Source organism: Trichoderma harzianum (assembly GCF_003025095.1).
Source record: "Trichoderma harzianum CBS 226.95 unplaced genomic scaffold M431scaffold_3, whole genome shotgun sequence".
NCBI lineage: Eukaryota > Fungi > Ascomycota > Sordariomycetes > Hypocreales > Hypocreaceae > Trichoderma > Trichoderma harzianum.
This window is the reverse complement of record NW_020209251.1, coordinates 403,232-417,838: the sequence shown is the minus strand read 5'-3', so window position 1 is coordinate 417,838 and position 14,607 is coordinate 403,232. Positions and strand designations below refer to the sequence as shown.

Here is a 14,607-nt window from a genome sequence, read left to right as displayed (position 1 = left end):
AATGGATTTGTTTGACGTTTCTTTTACATAAAAGTCCATCAAGACAAAGCAGAGTATTCGGGGTGGAAACTAGAAAAGGGGAATATTCCATTTATACAGGGCGCGAGAGTTGTTTTCTTTCTTCAAATCATGCACGTTCTTCCCATTTCTGCACTTCTTTGAGAGACCAAAAAAAGGGGGGTGGCATCAATTGCTCGTTGGTATTCCAATCTCATACAGAATTAAATCGTCATGTAGCAAAATCGAAGGCATCGCACCCATCCATCCATCCTTGCCTTATCCCATCACCCTCATAAGCTCTCCCCACCACAGGAACCACAATGGGTATGGGTTTTCCAATATCAAGCTCGATTCATCTTCTCCCCCCTTTCCCATCCCTCCTAAGACGCCCTAAACTCCCCGACTGAAAACGCAGCGTTCATTCCCAGAATCTCCTCTCGTCGAAAACAAATTCAAACCGGGCAGAATCAAGTAAAAGTAGGGTGTGTGGATAGCAGGCTTATTTATCAGCTTCGGCGGTCTGCTCCTCCTCATCCACCTTGGTCCTCTTCGTTTCAAGCTCAGAAGACTCCTCGTCGGCCTTGCGCTTAGTATTACCGCTGCCGTTGACGGCATCGTCGTCCTTGGCCTTCTTCTTGCGAACAAGACTCGTCAGGTCGACGGCGTTCTTACTAGCCTCTTCGACGCGCGCCTGTACCTCGGCAGCGGATTGGCCAAAGGCAGCGCCGAGGATGCCGCCCAGAGGGTTGGCTCCGTCACCTAGCAGGTCATTCGCACTGAGAGGATCCTTTTTCAGGTCCACGAGCTGTGATTTGTTAGTAAAGAGGAAAGGGGGGAGATAACACGCGGTGATGCTAGTGGGATGGGATTGAAAAAGCCTTTTGAAATCAGAATCGACATACCCTTTGCTCCAGTTCAGCGATAACATCCTTCATCTCTTCAACAGCCTTGCGAGACAATTCATTATCCTCTGGAGACGCTGAGCTAGCAATCTCGACCTCGATAGCCTGCATCTTAAGTTTAAAGCTCTTAATGGCAAGCTCCATTTCGGCGACAGCCTCGTCGCGCAGGCCCTGATCAATCTCCTCGCGCTTGGTGTTCTTGCCCTCATCATCGGCAACTGTGAGGGAGGCAAACTCTAGCGCTAAGGAAAGCTTGTAGTGTGCCTCGGCAATGATTTCGGATTCTTCAGGGTAGAGCTCTACCTTGTAGTTGAGAGATGTACGGCCGTCTTCGATCGCATTAGGATACCTGTGCTCACAAAGTCGGTCCAATTAGCCGCGTCTCGCTCCATCTCCGAAACGAAAGAGAAGTAAGAGTATGGCTTACCGCTCATTCTCGAGAGAGATTTCAGCAAGACAGTCGTGGGTCTCTGCAAGACGCTCTTTGATGTGTCTGACGGCCGAGGAGTCTTCTTTGGCGACTTCTTTGCCCTTGCCTTTGCTCTCGTCTTCGCCCTGCGCTTCCTCCTCTCTCAGCTGATCCAGCTGCTTCTGGTAGCAAACGCGCGCGAGTTCGAGAATCTCAAAGGCAGTGGCAAGATCGTCGTCTTCCTCTTCGTCTTGGTCTCCTTCTTCCTGGCCCTATTTGTTTTGCACGATGGGTAATTAGACAGCGAACACAACCCGGTCACAACCCGGTCAAGCTGGCATATTACCCACCTCGTCTTCGTCAGACTCGTCAAAGTTTTCATCGCCCGTAAACTGGAAGAAGAGCTTCTTTCCTTCTGGAACGTCGTCCTTCTCCTCGTTCTTCTTGTCCTTTCCTTGTTCGGCCCCGCCTTCCTGAGCTCCCTCTCCCTCGTCCGCTTTGGTAGCTTTCTTAGAGGGCGCACCGCTGCTTGATTTTGTCTTCTTCTCCGCGGGAGCGGGAGCGGAGCCACCGAGGACATCACTCTTGCTCTGACCAACCTTGAACAAGCTGCGTCCGTAGTGGAAGAGGATCTCAGCGTTCTCTGGCGCCAGCTCGCCATTGATTTCGGCTTGGAGGATGCTCGCTCTCGAGAAGATGTCGGCGGCTGCTTCGTACTTCTTGTGGGCATAGAGCGCAGTGCCCTTGGCGCTCAGGTCGGCGAGAGTGACCTTTTTTGACTTGATGTCATCGTCCCCCTCAAGCTCCAAGTCGGCCGTAGCCACTGCTGGGGTTTCTGTCCCTGTCTCTACATCTGCTTTGGCTTCTGTCTCTGCCTCTGCCTTTATTTCTTCAGTAGTAGAGGCTTTGATCGTCTCGTCGACAGTCGTCTCCTCGGCAGGCGCAGCCTCCTCGACTGGTCGCGTCTCGGCGATTGGTTCTGTCATTGCGAAGAGCTAAGAGCTAAGAGCTGCAGACACACGCGACAGAGGATGAGCGTCTGCTGGTAAGTGGTGGGATGAGGTGCAAACAGAACAGATTCGGGCTGTTCTGGTCCAATTGCAGTTGGAGAAGCTCACCAGAGATGAATTGATGATGCCAGGCTTGTCAGATGGAATAAGAATGCAGAGGCAAAAGGGAGCTGCTGTGAGTGAGCACAAACAGCTGATCTCTGGTGACCTTTTGGAAGGTTTGCTGCAGTCGTGACGTGCGTCTCGGAGGGGCGCGTCTGATTGGCTGAGAGGGAGCTTTTGTGGGGGCTGCACTTGACACGGTGTGGTTGAGTGGGACTGGAGAAGAGAGAAGCTGGATTAGGTAATCTCTCCAACTCTCCAAGTGATCAACAGCTTACCCTGCGACTAATCATCAGATTACAGTTTGGCCATTGGTTGCAGAGAAGACAGAACTATGACGATTAGCCTGGTTTTTACTTGTCCCTCATTGTTCTACGGAATCGATGGATGGGCTTCCAGATGAAACTCGGGAAAAGATGCTTCGCGACTCCGTCTGTCCAATATGACTTAGTTGCAAGCTAGCAACACGCCGCTGATGAGGTTCAGCGAACCAACTGAAACGGCCCTCGCGGTTCACGCCATCCGTTCGAATGGGCAATTCGGCTTCACGGCCATCGTGAGAGTTCGGGCTCTTGCGCCGTAGTCTTGCGCCACCTAGGCGTTCATTGGAAGAGGGCCGCTCATCATTGCCAGGCAGGTCACCCAACTCGGCCTTGCCCCTTCAAAACAGGAATTCCATTGCCCCCGGATATAAATATGCGTGAGCCCATAAGGCCGTCTATGTAAACCTCATCTTGTCCCATCACTGCATACTCTTGAGAATCTTGGCTCCGTATTCCGTAGATCTGTCTGATAATTTGATAACTTATTACCATTGCTATATGCTGTTATAGCTCTCCAACCATGTCGGAACCTACCGAGGTAATCATGGACTGAAATGCACTCAATCATGTGTCGTCAGTCAAGACCCTGAAACTTACCCATGTTACAATAGGAATGCTACGGTCAATTGTGCTGGCTCGCTATCCCAGTCATAAACATCGAAAGGGCCAGTGCCTTTTATGCCGAAGTCTTCGGCTGGGAGATCAGCCCCAACGGCGTTCCTCACGGGCGGCCCGGCGTCAAGGAACTCTACTTTTTCAACCGTGGCAAGGCCCTGAATGGCGCCTTTTACGTGATGGAGGATGGATACCACGTCATCAACCACTCGATAGGCTCTCACGATGCCTTTTCCGTTCACCCGAGCTTCAACGTCAAGAATTGCAAGGAAACACTTGAGCTGGTAACGAAGCTCGGCGGAAAGACGCAGCTGTAAGTTGTCCCGCTTTTCCGTGTAGCCGCGTGGAGAAATATACAGAGTAGAAAAGGATAGATAGGAAACAGAAACTACTAAGAGAGTGGACGGAAATGCAAGCTGACCGTTGTCCAGACACAAGACGGAACTTGGCGAGAACATGGGGCACTATGCTCGGTTCATCGACACTGAGGATAATTTGATCGGGATCTGGTCCAAAATCTGACTCGGGGTGGAGTGGCAGATGCTCCTTGGGTTTCCTGTCCCATGAACTAGTGTTTCTGATGCTCTTTTATTCCGCCGAGCAGAGCCAATACTATTTCTCGTTGATGGAAAAATAGGACCATAAGTTCTTGAAAGATGTTCCAGCCTTTCCTTTGTTACTCTGCCTTGTTCAAAATATGCCCGCAATAGTCAATACTGTTCCTCCACTCTTATCATTTGCCGTGGCGCAATTTATACCTGGTAATCAGCTGTGTATGCTTTCCCCCATCATGCCGGGCCGTTCAAGCAGGGGCGGATAAGATGACCGGAAGCGAACTCCATTTCGACTTTGACAGCGGCCGCTCCCATGGCGCCAATTTCTCCAGCACGGAGATCCATCCCACGTTGCATCTAGGAAGAACCATCTTCCACCGGTATATCGAGCTTCATCGAGGACGAGTCGTGATCTCGTAAGCTACATGTACTTGCTGTTACTAGTAGTGATTATTGATTCAAGTGCTTGTTTGCGGCAAGCTGTCGGAAACCATTCCAACATATGGCTGTTATCTGTACTGTATCATGATTACACATGTCTGAATATGCTTAAACGTCACGGCTCTTGAAATATCTTAAAGTTACATCCATGTCGGTACATGTAGTAGTGGGCAGCGCCTCTGCTGACAAAGCGGCCTCTCTCGTGGTGTTTTCGATGTCGACATCAGAGGCTCGTTGCTTATTGGACATTCGTTTTCCCACGATCGGAAATATTTGTGCAATCAGGTGCAAGCGTTTCTTCTTCCCATCCGGTGATTGCTAATTCGTGGAATTTTATTCCCATATTGCTGTGCTTGTGACGAACTACAATGATAACGGACGACGTCCGCATGCTCGCGTGTTATCATCAACATCTTCGCCGCAGCGCTTGGCTGCTTCAATACTCGTACTCGTACATACATGCCCAGCTCGTACTCTAGCAAAACAAAAAACATGAAACAGCGGCATCACTTCTTACGTGCAGATCGTACGGAGCACAAGCGCAGGTAACGTATTTAGCAAGTGGCCGCGGTACTACCACCTTGGGATTGATCACCTTCTCAAAGGCCCTCCCCCGTGCATGAATTGTTCCACGATGTTGGGCCCTGTTCTCGGCGATACAACGCATCCCGCGGGGGTCAAGAGCTTTTCGACCCACGATACTAAATCTTAAGCAGGCTCGGGTGGATGACCTAAGGGAGCGAACGTCTCACTCTGTTCGCTTTACTTCTCGGGCGAGTAGCATCCGGAGCTCCGTTTTTACGCTCCCTGGTGGGCGTGAAGTTCCCCCCACAAGATCGGGAGTCGTTTCGGTCTTACTCTTCTTAGTCGGCTGCGGGGGGGAAGTGATTGTTCACAATGAGTTGGCGGTGTTTTGTCTTGAGTCAATCGAATGCAGCGTCGTCTCCGTGCTCGAAGGATCGACTACTAAGGTAGGTAGGTCCAAATAATAGCATGAGACCACAAACTCACCCATTGTTTCCGGGTGCTTGCGATCAAGGTAGCAGTACTTGCACGAACAGGAGACAACCTTCTGCGGCCGGCTGACATACCCCCGGTGACTTTGATGACATTTGGCAACTTTCCACGGAACAGTCAGGGAGACTTCGATGGATATCGGGTGTCAGCGTCTGCTCAACCGTTTTAGTACGTTGGTACCCCCGAGCGGATCAGCCAGATACATGTCTATCGCCTAGGCAAGGTACCATCGCGGGCATGAACTCGGCGTATCTGGAATTAGATCTTGTCCCTTTGGTTACAGACAATTGGGGCCACGAATACAACAAGTTGTTGGGTCCTGCCACTGACAAATGAAGTGTCAATGCGCGCTAGTAATTGGAAAATAAAGGCGCCTAGGAAAGGAAAAAAAAAAAAAAAACCAGCCCCGGCATGTCTTTTTCCGCAGAATATGATAGGAAGGATTACTATTCTCCTGATGGAGCAACGAGCTTTTGCCCGTTGCGTGTTAAGGGGAGAGCCAGAGGCGAAGATTCTCCGCAATAATACGTGTGCTTGCCAGGAGATTCCGTGCGTGGCCAAGAATTCCTCCGTCTTTGCAGAGGTCAAATTGGATTCCGGGACGGGAGATACTTGGGCAGCAACAACAAGTCTTTTTGGCCTTTGCAAACCAACGACAGTGTCCGGAAACTAGCTGATATTTGAGAAAACGTTGGAAAGTGCGAGAAAAGAAGGATAGTTCTCGTATCGTACGAGCTTCCATGGAACTGCCCCATCAATAGCTCCAGTTCAGCAGGATTAGGATTGAGGATCAAAGTGCATGTGATTACCCCGTACTTGGAGGTACTAATTGCTCAAGCTGCCTTAGCTTGGAGCTCAAGCACCCGCCATACAAGTACATGTACAGAGCACCGGAGTACATATGTTCCTTGCTCCGGGATCACCAAAGAGGCAATCTCGGGTACCTCTACGCACATTCTACCACTACTGCTACCTCTGTACTGTATGGAGATGGAGATTAAATTCTAAGTCCATGCCGTCTGGTCCAAAGGATCACAGGTCCAGCATCCGTCTCCGGATGGTCTCATTGGGGGGTTAATCTCTCGGTAGCAATGCGGGGCATGGCCCTGTGATTGGCGGAGAATTGTAGCACCCCCAGCATGGCCGGCAAATAGGGAGAATTTGCGCACTGCACAGGCCTGCTCGCAGTGGGCCATGCTAATCGCGACAGCAAGGCTGACTGGCTGCTGAGCAAATACAGGTCAACAGGTCCGACTCCGTAGCGCTACATTAGCACTAGGTTGCACAGATTCTAGCGACCTCCAGCGGCTCCCGCGCCGGGGTTTGCAGCCTCCCCACCAAGCTGGCTGGCGCCGCTGCAGCGGAAAGCCACTGGACTGAACCCCACGCTATACCAGGGCCTGGCCTGCCTGGTACTTCTGTCACTGCCCGTACCCATACCCATACCTTGGATATGTACTGTGCTGTGCTTGTTTTTCAACATCAACATAACAAATCGTCCTCCCGATACTTGCGCCGCGTATCCAGCTGTCGCGCATTGGCTGCCCGAGTCCCTCGCCATTCCAAAAGCTGCTCTACGGCCTGTCCTTTTTTGCTCCAGGGCCTGCGCATCCCCTCGGAATCGTTGCCAAGCACCGCCAAGGCTTCTGGACACACCTAGCCACCTCATATCTTTTTCGTATTGATCGCATCCTCTCTCACCATCACCAAAAAGACATTTGCCTCCAGCCGAGCTTTGTTTTGTTTTGCTTTGCTATCCCCGACCTGGATCATTCGCCTCCTTTTCACTTCCGTCCACTTGGTGCTGGGGCGCACAGAAAAGGGAATTTGGTCACTCTGACTGAGAACCTGGTTTGCGGGAATCCAATTTGGGACCGGAGCGAGATCCGCGGCGAGGAAAAAAAAAAAAAAAGAGAACAGAAAAAGCGAAAACCGCCACGAGGTTCGAGAAGAAGAATATGGTTTGGTCCTGATTTCTGCCTTCACTTTTTATCTCGAGCCACTCACCGCTGGGCCAAGATTCTGCATTTCCCTGGATCGACTAGAATCACACCCATTTCCGATACGGCCTGCCGCCACCACGCATCTGCCTTGGCCGCAAATCCCTCCAACGAACGACCGGCGCTTGTGACCTATAGGATCAATATTAACTAAACGCCTCCGCTTCGTGTAAGTCTTTGACCAAGGAGGAGCCGGGGCCTAAGCTGCTTTTCAGGCAAAAAAGGAAACGAAAGGGGAGCTACTATTGCCATCTATCCGCATACATAACCATTTCTACTGGCCTCATAAGCGCAGTGTGTTGCCGTCTGTTTTACAAACGGGTATATCGACTCCCCGTCGTCGCTGGCTTTTATTGGGGCGTCTTTTACGGTAACCTGGACGACTATTCTCTCCCGATAGTATATTTGTCTTCTGTATCACGGCTTTCGGAAGCTATCCGACTCATCTGCCACTAACCGGCTTACGGGGAAAAAAGAGCGAGAGTGTGCATAGACCGCAGACTCTCGATAGTCGTGGCCACCTTGTTGCATTGCGCTTCCTCCCCTCATTACGACCTGCCCTAATCGGGGGTTTCACCAGGGGGGCTTCTCCAGGCACTCGTTTTGTAGCTTGGGATATACCTTTGGCGACAGATCGCTACCCAAACTCTCGGAGTATCCGCCCACGCGAACTTCAGCTCATCGTGCCCGATCACAGCTGGGTGGGAGGTGCATTTCGGCATCGTCAAGGCTGATCAGAATCCTTTCGCCAATCGTCAGGCGCGTCTTGGTCGAACGAAGTGCTGGGGGCATCAATTTTCCGATTCCCACTTGGCATGCAGCGCCGAGTTGGTGGAGGGTGCTACAAAGACACAGAGCCATAATTTCTATACCCACGGCAGCGTCGCTTTTTGCCGAAGCGGCTGCCTGGACAATCCTTCGGTTTCCACCTTGCAGCGAAGTGTGCCGTCCGGATCAAACTAACCCCTAACAAAATCACGATGGCTGCTGTCCAGCAGTTGCTGGCAAGCCCATCGCCCGCTCCAGCGCCAGTATCGTCACAGCGCATCAACGACACCTCAGCCTCTGCCGACATGGAGCTCGACAGCACCAGCAATGACCCGGTTATGATTGACAGTGGGCTGATGAAGGGTGCGCCACAAACGGGGGATTCTCGAATAGCTGTCATTGTGTATGGACAGGGACAAGAAAATGTTGTGTCCGTATTCGCGGAGGTACTGGGCAAACCGGTTAAATTGAAGCGATCGTTCAAGGACGTCGACCACGAGGATGAAGGTTTCGTGATTGGCCTTGCTCTGCAGGAGGCCAAGCAGGATGTGGAGGATCGGGACCAACAGCTGCTCGTAGCCATCAATGCTCACTGCGTCAACCTAGGAATGCCTCCGGACCTGCATCTGTCGATCCACTGCGACTATGAGTTTCTCTACACCGAAACCCCCTTCTGCAGACGCGATCTCGCTCGATTCATCTCATTCACACTCGGCCAGACCAGCCCGCACAGCCAATTGATGGCCAAGCCGAGGACGTTTTTCATTTCCACCACGTTTCCCGATGTCCAAGCGGCTCTTCCCAACTTGGACATTCTCACAGTAGGAGCTGATGCGGTTGAGATCCGCGTAGATCTTTTGCGCGAACCCCGGGGCGACGGGACCTTTTCTGACATCCCAAGCCTGAGTTATGTCGGACAGCAGGTCATGCTACTGCGGCAGAGAACCGAGCTTCCCATCATCTTCACCACTAGATGCACAAAGGAGAATGGAAAATTCCCCATGGACAACCCCGATCTATACTACGAATATCTATACCGAGCGGTCCAGTGGGGTGTAGAGTACATCGATGTCGAGCTGTGGCTACCGGAGCACATTCGAAAGAAGCTGTACGAAAAGAGAGGCAACTCTCGCATCATGTCTGCCTTTCACGACTTCTCAGGCACTTTCAAATGGCCGTCCCAATACGCACAGGATGTCTTTGTAAAGTCCAGGCAGTACGCCGACATTGTCAAGATGATTGCAATCATCAACGATCACAACGAAAACTTTGAGCTCGAGTACTTTCGCTCCAAGATACGGGCGCAGTATCCAGATGCACCACCGCTGTCGGCTGTCAACATGGGCGAAATTGGTCAGTTTTCGCGAACGCTCAACACGGTCTTCTCGCCCATCACTCACCCTCTTTTGCCCATCATCGCCGCCCCCGGCCAGATGAGCACAGCCGAGATCAACGGCGCCCTGGCATTGTTGGGCCAGCTCCCAAAGAAGTACTTTTACGGCATCAGCAGTGCTGCTGCTCGAAGCATCGCGCCGCGGGCACCTTTTTACGAAAAGTGCTTCAACGAGTTAGGATTGCCGCATCAGTTCGCCGTAGTGGAGCGCCAGCACAACAACCCAGCAGGCATTCAATCGTGGTGTAACCAGAGGGACTTTGGAGGTGCCTATCTCGACCCGGGGTTGTCATACCAGACCATCATGAAGCACAACCCGTGGTTCTCGACCCTCAACAACGGCCAGGGCCCAACGCTGTCCGAGGCGGCTCAGGGGATCGGTATCATCGACACAATCGTTGTGAAGCCCTCGGGGTCATCAGGATCAGGATCAACCTCGACACCACCGTCTCAATATAGCGGCACTATGCCACCTGGAGGACAGCCTGGCCTCGCCCCTAACACGTCATTGATCTTCGACAATGCTAGCTGGAGAGGCATCCTGTCCACACTGACTCGCGATCTAGCCCCCTCTGCTTATTTCGGCCGGACCGCGGTGGTGCTCGCTTTGACGGCTGACGATGCTGCACCTGTCTTCTTCGCATTGAAGGCGCTCAAAATGTCAAAGATATACACAGTCGGCTTCAGGACGCCATCCGGGCTGGCCCGCAACGCCCCTCCGATCGAACAGTTTATCAGCATGGAGAGCCTTCAACGAGCCCGATCCGTGGCGGACAACCGAGCGCCGTTTGTCATCATCTCAGCGCTGGGCCGAGGCAAGAGCAACATTGTCGGCATGATGCTGCGAGTCTTTGGAGAAGCCGGTCCCCCAGGATCGTCGAACACGAAGAAGGTCTTTTTGAACCTTGCCGAGGCGGCGTCGCAGCAGAAGAACGACCCTATCGTAGTCGCGGAACAGAGCGGTTTCACCGCATATGACGCTGCAGACGTTGCGGCCTTTACGACGGTCGAGAGCCTACGGCTGCTAGTCGGACAAAACGTACCATACAGCTTCGTCCGGCTGGCAAGCGGACGAAATTTATTCTGAGAGGCTAATCTATTTTTACTTTGAAAGGATTCAGCTGATATAATAATACCCACTGCGAGAGCTGGCCTAGACCATAATTTTTTTTTTCGCTTGATCGATGCTGGCAACGAGGGAGATCTTTTTTTTTTTGTCTATCGAGCTTCCTATTTGCTCTTCGGCGCACCGATTATGGAATACGGCCCGGAATCCTGTTTCGTTTGTTTGCATCTGTGGCGTTGGAAGCGAGGCCAACACAGAGGGCATGCATTTTTTTTTATGCTCACGGCGCATTGTCGTGGGGGTGACTTTTCTTTTTCTCTTTCTACTTTGTCGGGTTTCTATATATACATGTATATATAGGTATGTATATGAGGAGTTTTATACACGCTGTACATAGGTAGTTCATTGTCATTGGATGGGAAGAGCGGTTAGGGCTGAGGGGTTGATTTGATTGGAATAATCACTCGCATGTACTGGAGTACAGAGAAGGGGGGGATGTCGAGATGTGTATGGCCGGATGAACAATAACATCACCATCAACTATTACTATTACGGAGCTTTGAGTTAACTATGCATTTGCTTGGCCATGACGAAAGTTGCATCGGACAATCGGCGACCTAGCTTGTCGGCATTTTTACCAATTCCCACTACACCCCTTGCCGTTCGTCCTAAGTGGTAAGCCGAACCGAAAGGTCAGCTTACCTCTACATTACTGTACAGCCGGGCGGCAAGATTTGGCTAGGGGATGTCAGGATCTGATATGTGAGAAGGGGGGAGGATCCGCATAATGTATGTACGAGGCGTCAATGCTGTTACGAGTTGTACGCAAATTCCACGGGAGCGATGACGAAGGAATCCCGATGAATGATAGCAATTTCCTATTGAGGCTATTCTTCGCGCCCCCTTGCGGTACTAGTAGTATCTTTCCCGTATACGATATGTGAGCAGCTATCTACGCGGATGCGAGGAAAATCCCCGAGTCATGAGCAACATAAACCACTGGGACAGATGTTCCTTGCTCGTACGAGGAGGAGCATCAGCGCATGCAGATAGCAAGCAACGTGGAACTCGTATTAGAAATTGAACATTCGGCATATACAATGGATAGCCAATTCGACTAACCCGTTAGCTATGTAGCTTCTGTTTTTTTCGTTAAGTCGGCGTTATCCGCAGCTATCTTCAGGTAGTTAGTATCCATTAACCTTTTATGCTACCCCCGGACTCGCTACAGTATTTCTGGCTTACAAGGCAAGGGAGACGAGAATTTTCTAGCTGGCAGGGGGCTGCAGAATCTAGGGGTTTTCGAATCAGGTGCTGCGGTTATCTAGAGGCATGCCTGAACCCTGTTGCTGCTGCTCCGCTGCTATTAACTTTTGCGGTAAATAATAAGGATAAGGCTTTTGTCGCTCAAGATTGGTTTGCGTGGAAGAATCGGAATCGCCACTACTACCTACCTGTACCTATGTACGTCCATAGTGAGACGGCACTTCGCACTTTTGCACTTGTAGATGTTTTAAGCTCCTCCGAAATGATCTCCCGCGATGGCATAACCTCAACGGGATTATTAATCCATCATCGAATCAATTGACTTTGCAATCGATACCTTAAAGGTATACTGTACTCCAGCATTGAGTTCTGTTCGAGGCGAGAGGGGCCCTTTCGCGGCTGTCGCTTCTCGAGATCCTGACCGAGCCACTAGCTAGCCCATGGCACGATGGGCGAAGGAAGCAGAAGGCGGTATGAGAAGCATTGATGGCCCAATTCCGAACTCAGCTCGGAGCACTCGAAACTGCTGAAACCCGGTCAACCAGTGCCAGTTTCTTCGAAAAAGAGAGGGGTGGCCCAGCTACGCCAAGTCTCGCCGAGAAAGGCTCCAAGTGGAGGCGGCGCGCCATCTAAGGCTGGCCCCTTTGTTACAGTACTATTTGGCTGCTCCTCTTCGCAAAAACCCACAAGGCAGCTTTTTCCGCACTCTTGATGCTTTCATGCCGCGCCGAGACTTCTTCCTCGATCGATTAGATTGATCTAATTCGCCCGCCGGCTCTTTTCCTCTCTCTCTTGTGTGTGTGTGTGTGTGTGTGTCTGCGTGGCGTCGTCTGACCTCGGCCGCCGCGTGGGGGATTCGGCTGAGGTTTGCGGTAACCTCCATCTATTTCTGTCATGTGGCCTCACTCATGTCTGTTCTCTGGACTACTTGAGTTTGCAGCACGATGGCGCGTGTAAGATTGCAAAGGTACTCTCGTACATGCAAAAGCACGACTAGTTCAACCTTCGTGCCTGAGCTAGAAACAACCCCTTGAGAGACAGACAGGCAGAGAGCATATGGGAACAAGAAGGACTCGAAACACACAAGTCTGAAGTTAGCCCTCTTTGCCGGGAACTTTCCTGGGCTAATAGCTGAGAAAGAGGGCCCCCCCGTACTGTATGGGGTATTACAGGACCACAAGATTGCCATGCCGGGTTGCTGGACGCGGCACAAACCCCGGTCGTCAACCTCCCCACAAAAGCAGCCTAAACGTGTGAAACGAAAGAACGGGAGTGGCACCAGGGCAGTACTAGGTATTACAGTTAGAGTAGCAGTGGCCACAGGTACAGTAGCATTTTTTCTTTTTTCCCCTATGACGGCTAACGGCGTTGTGTGTGGCTTTCGCAAGGGGGGAGATGCGTCAAGCAAAAAGAGAGAAGAGGGGATTGATTCGTTGGGTGAGAAGTGAGAAGTGAGGCAAAGCCCTTTTGTCTTTTGTCAGAAAGCGGTGCGACTCAATTCTCACTTACATGAATCACATTCAATTCAATATACAACGCGCGGATTTTAGTGGTCAATGGTCTCCGTTTGGGGTGCGGCGGTCGGCTTTTTGGCGGCATATCACCGCCCACCGGCTGTGCCTGTTTGGCCCTCGGCAGTTGGGGGCGTCATCACAAAAGGAGACATGACACGCCAGAAGCAGCGCAGAGAACCAGAGCCAGTCAGATCGAGAGAGCGAGAGCGAGCAGGAGGAGACAGCAGACCAACGAAAAGAGAGAGAAAGACAAAAAGGCCCAAGGCTTGGGCTGATTTCGCGCCTTGCAGAAACCGGTGGGTTTGCGCGCCTTTGCGGGATTGATTCCCCTTCCCCCTTGCCCCAGTACGACTCTGTGTCCTGGCCGTTCGATTTGAATTGGCGTGGAGAATTAAGGAAGACAGAGTGACATTTTTGGACCAAGCCGAAAACACAACCTGCAAGACCCCCCCCTGGTCCCCTGGCCTGGCCACTTTTTTGAACTTGGACTGACACGGAGATGATGTGGTAAGCAGCCACAGGGATTTTCGGCTGTGTTTCTTGGGGTGATGATGCGAGCGGTTCGAGACGAATATACCGTTTTTGGAGTTGCATGTGTCTTGGTAAGTTGTGCTGTGTTATTACGAGATATAGTTACGCCGTTTGGAATCAATTACTGTCCATAATTCATGCGGTTATTGCTGTCGCTGGGACAGTAAGGGCCAAAGAGATCAACGGCTATGATTCTAGGATAGATTACATTGCCTTCCTAGAACTGGCAATTTTAAGCGGTTGGTCTCTGGGTTGAAGACAAAGAGTTAGGGCCATGTACCCGTAGGTATAGGTTGGCATATGACAGCCTATTCGCCAGCTCGGATCTCGGTGTTGAATCAAGCATGTCGTCGCCAATGGCTGGTTCTCACTGCATGAGATGGAGGCAAGAATCGCCACATTTGTCTCCGAGTCTGCTTAGGGATGCATGTGTGTATTTACGTACATCTGATGTTCGACTCGGCTCAACTCCCTCTCCATGCAAAGGATAGACGAGAGGGTGGATGCGTCGGCTGCCTCGCTCTTACGCCCTACCTCGGATGTTCCTGGGGAGCTTTTGTTGGTGAGCATCAGATGGAGTTGATGTCATACTCTTATTTGACGGACTTGAATACTGGAGAGCACTCGGAGATAGTACGTGATTTGTCCTCGTAAATACTACCTTGTGCTGTAGGGGGTTCATGCTCTATACATGTA

General features: G+C 51.4%; 3 protein-coding genes across 3 annotated transcripts; 2 read left to right on the top strand and 1 right to left on the bottom strand.

Annotated features, from left to right (window-relative positions):
• Positions 1–175: 175 nt before the first annotated feature.
• M431DRAFT_504956 (hypothetical protein) lies at positions 176–2,495 on the bottom strand. The gene is made up of 4 exons (XM_024918547.1): positions 1,662–2,495; positions 1,330–1,583; positions 903–1,251; positions 176–805 (listed from the first exon to the last, which is right to left on the bottom strand). The coding sequence occupies exons 1-4, from the start codon at positions 2,295–2,297 to the stop codon at positions 500–502; spliced, it is 1,545 nt and encodes a 514-aa protein (XP_024777066.1). The 5' UTR covers positions 2,298–2,495; the 3' UTR covers positions 176–499.
• A 682-nt stretch (positions 2,496–3,177) lies between these two features.
• On the top strand, positions 3,178–4,090 carry M431DRAFT_528349 (hypothetical protein). Its single transcript, XM_024920735.1, has 3 exons — positions 3,178–3,284; positions 3,358–3,674; positions 3,793–4,090. The coding sequence occupies exons 1-3, from the start codon at positions 3,267–3,269 to the stop codon at positions 3,881–3,883; spliced, it is 426 nt and encodes a 141-aa protein (XP_024777065.1). The 5' UTR covers positions 3,178–3,266; the 3' UTR covers positions 3,884–4,090.
• Positions 4,091–8,353: 4,263 nt separating this feature from the next.
• On the top strand, positions 8,354–10,621 carry M431DRAFT_77145 (hypothetical protein; the record flags this gene model as incomplete). Its single annotated transcript, XM_024922541.1, has 2 exons — positions 8,354–8,737; positions 8,861–10,621. The coding sequence occupies 2 exons, from the start codon at positions 8,354–8,356 to the stop codon at positions 10,619–10,621; spliced, it is 2,145 nt and encodes a 714-aa protein (XP_024777064.1).
• Positions 10,622–14,607: the final 3,986 nt, after the last annotated feature.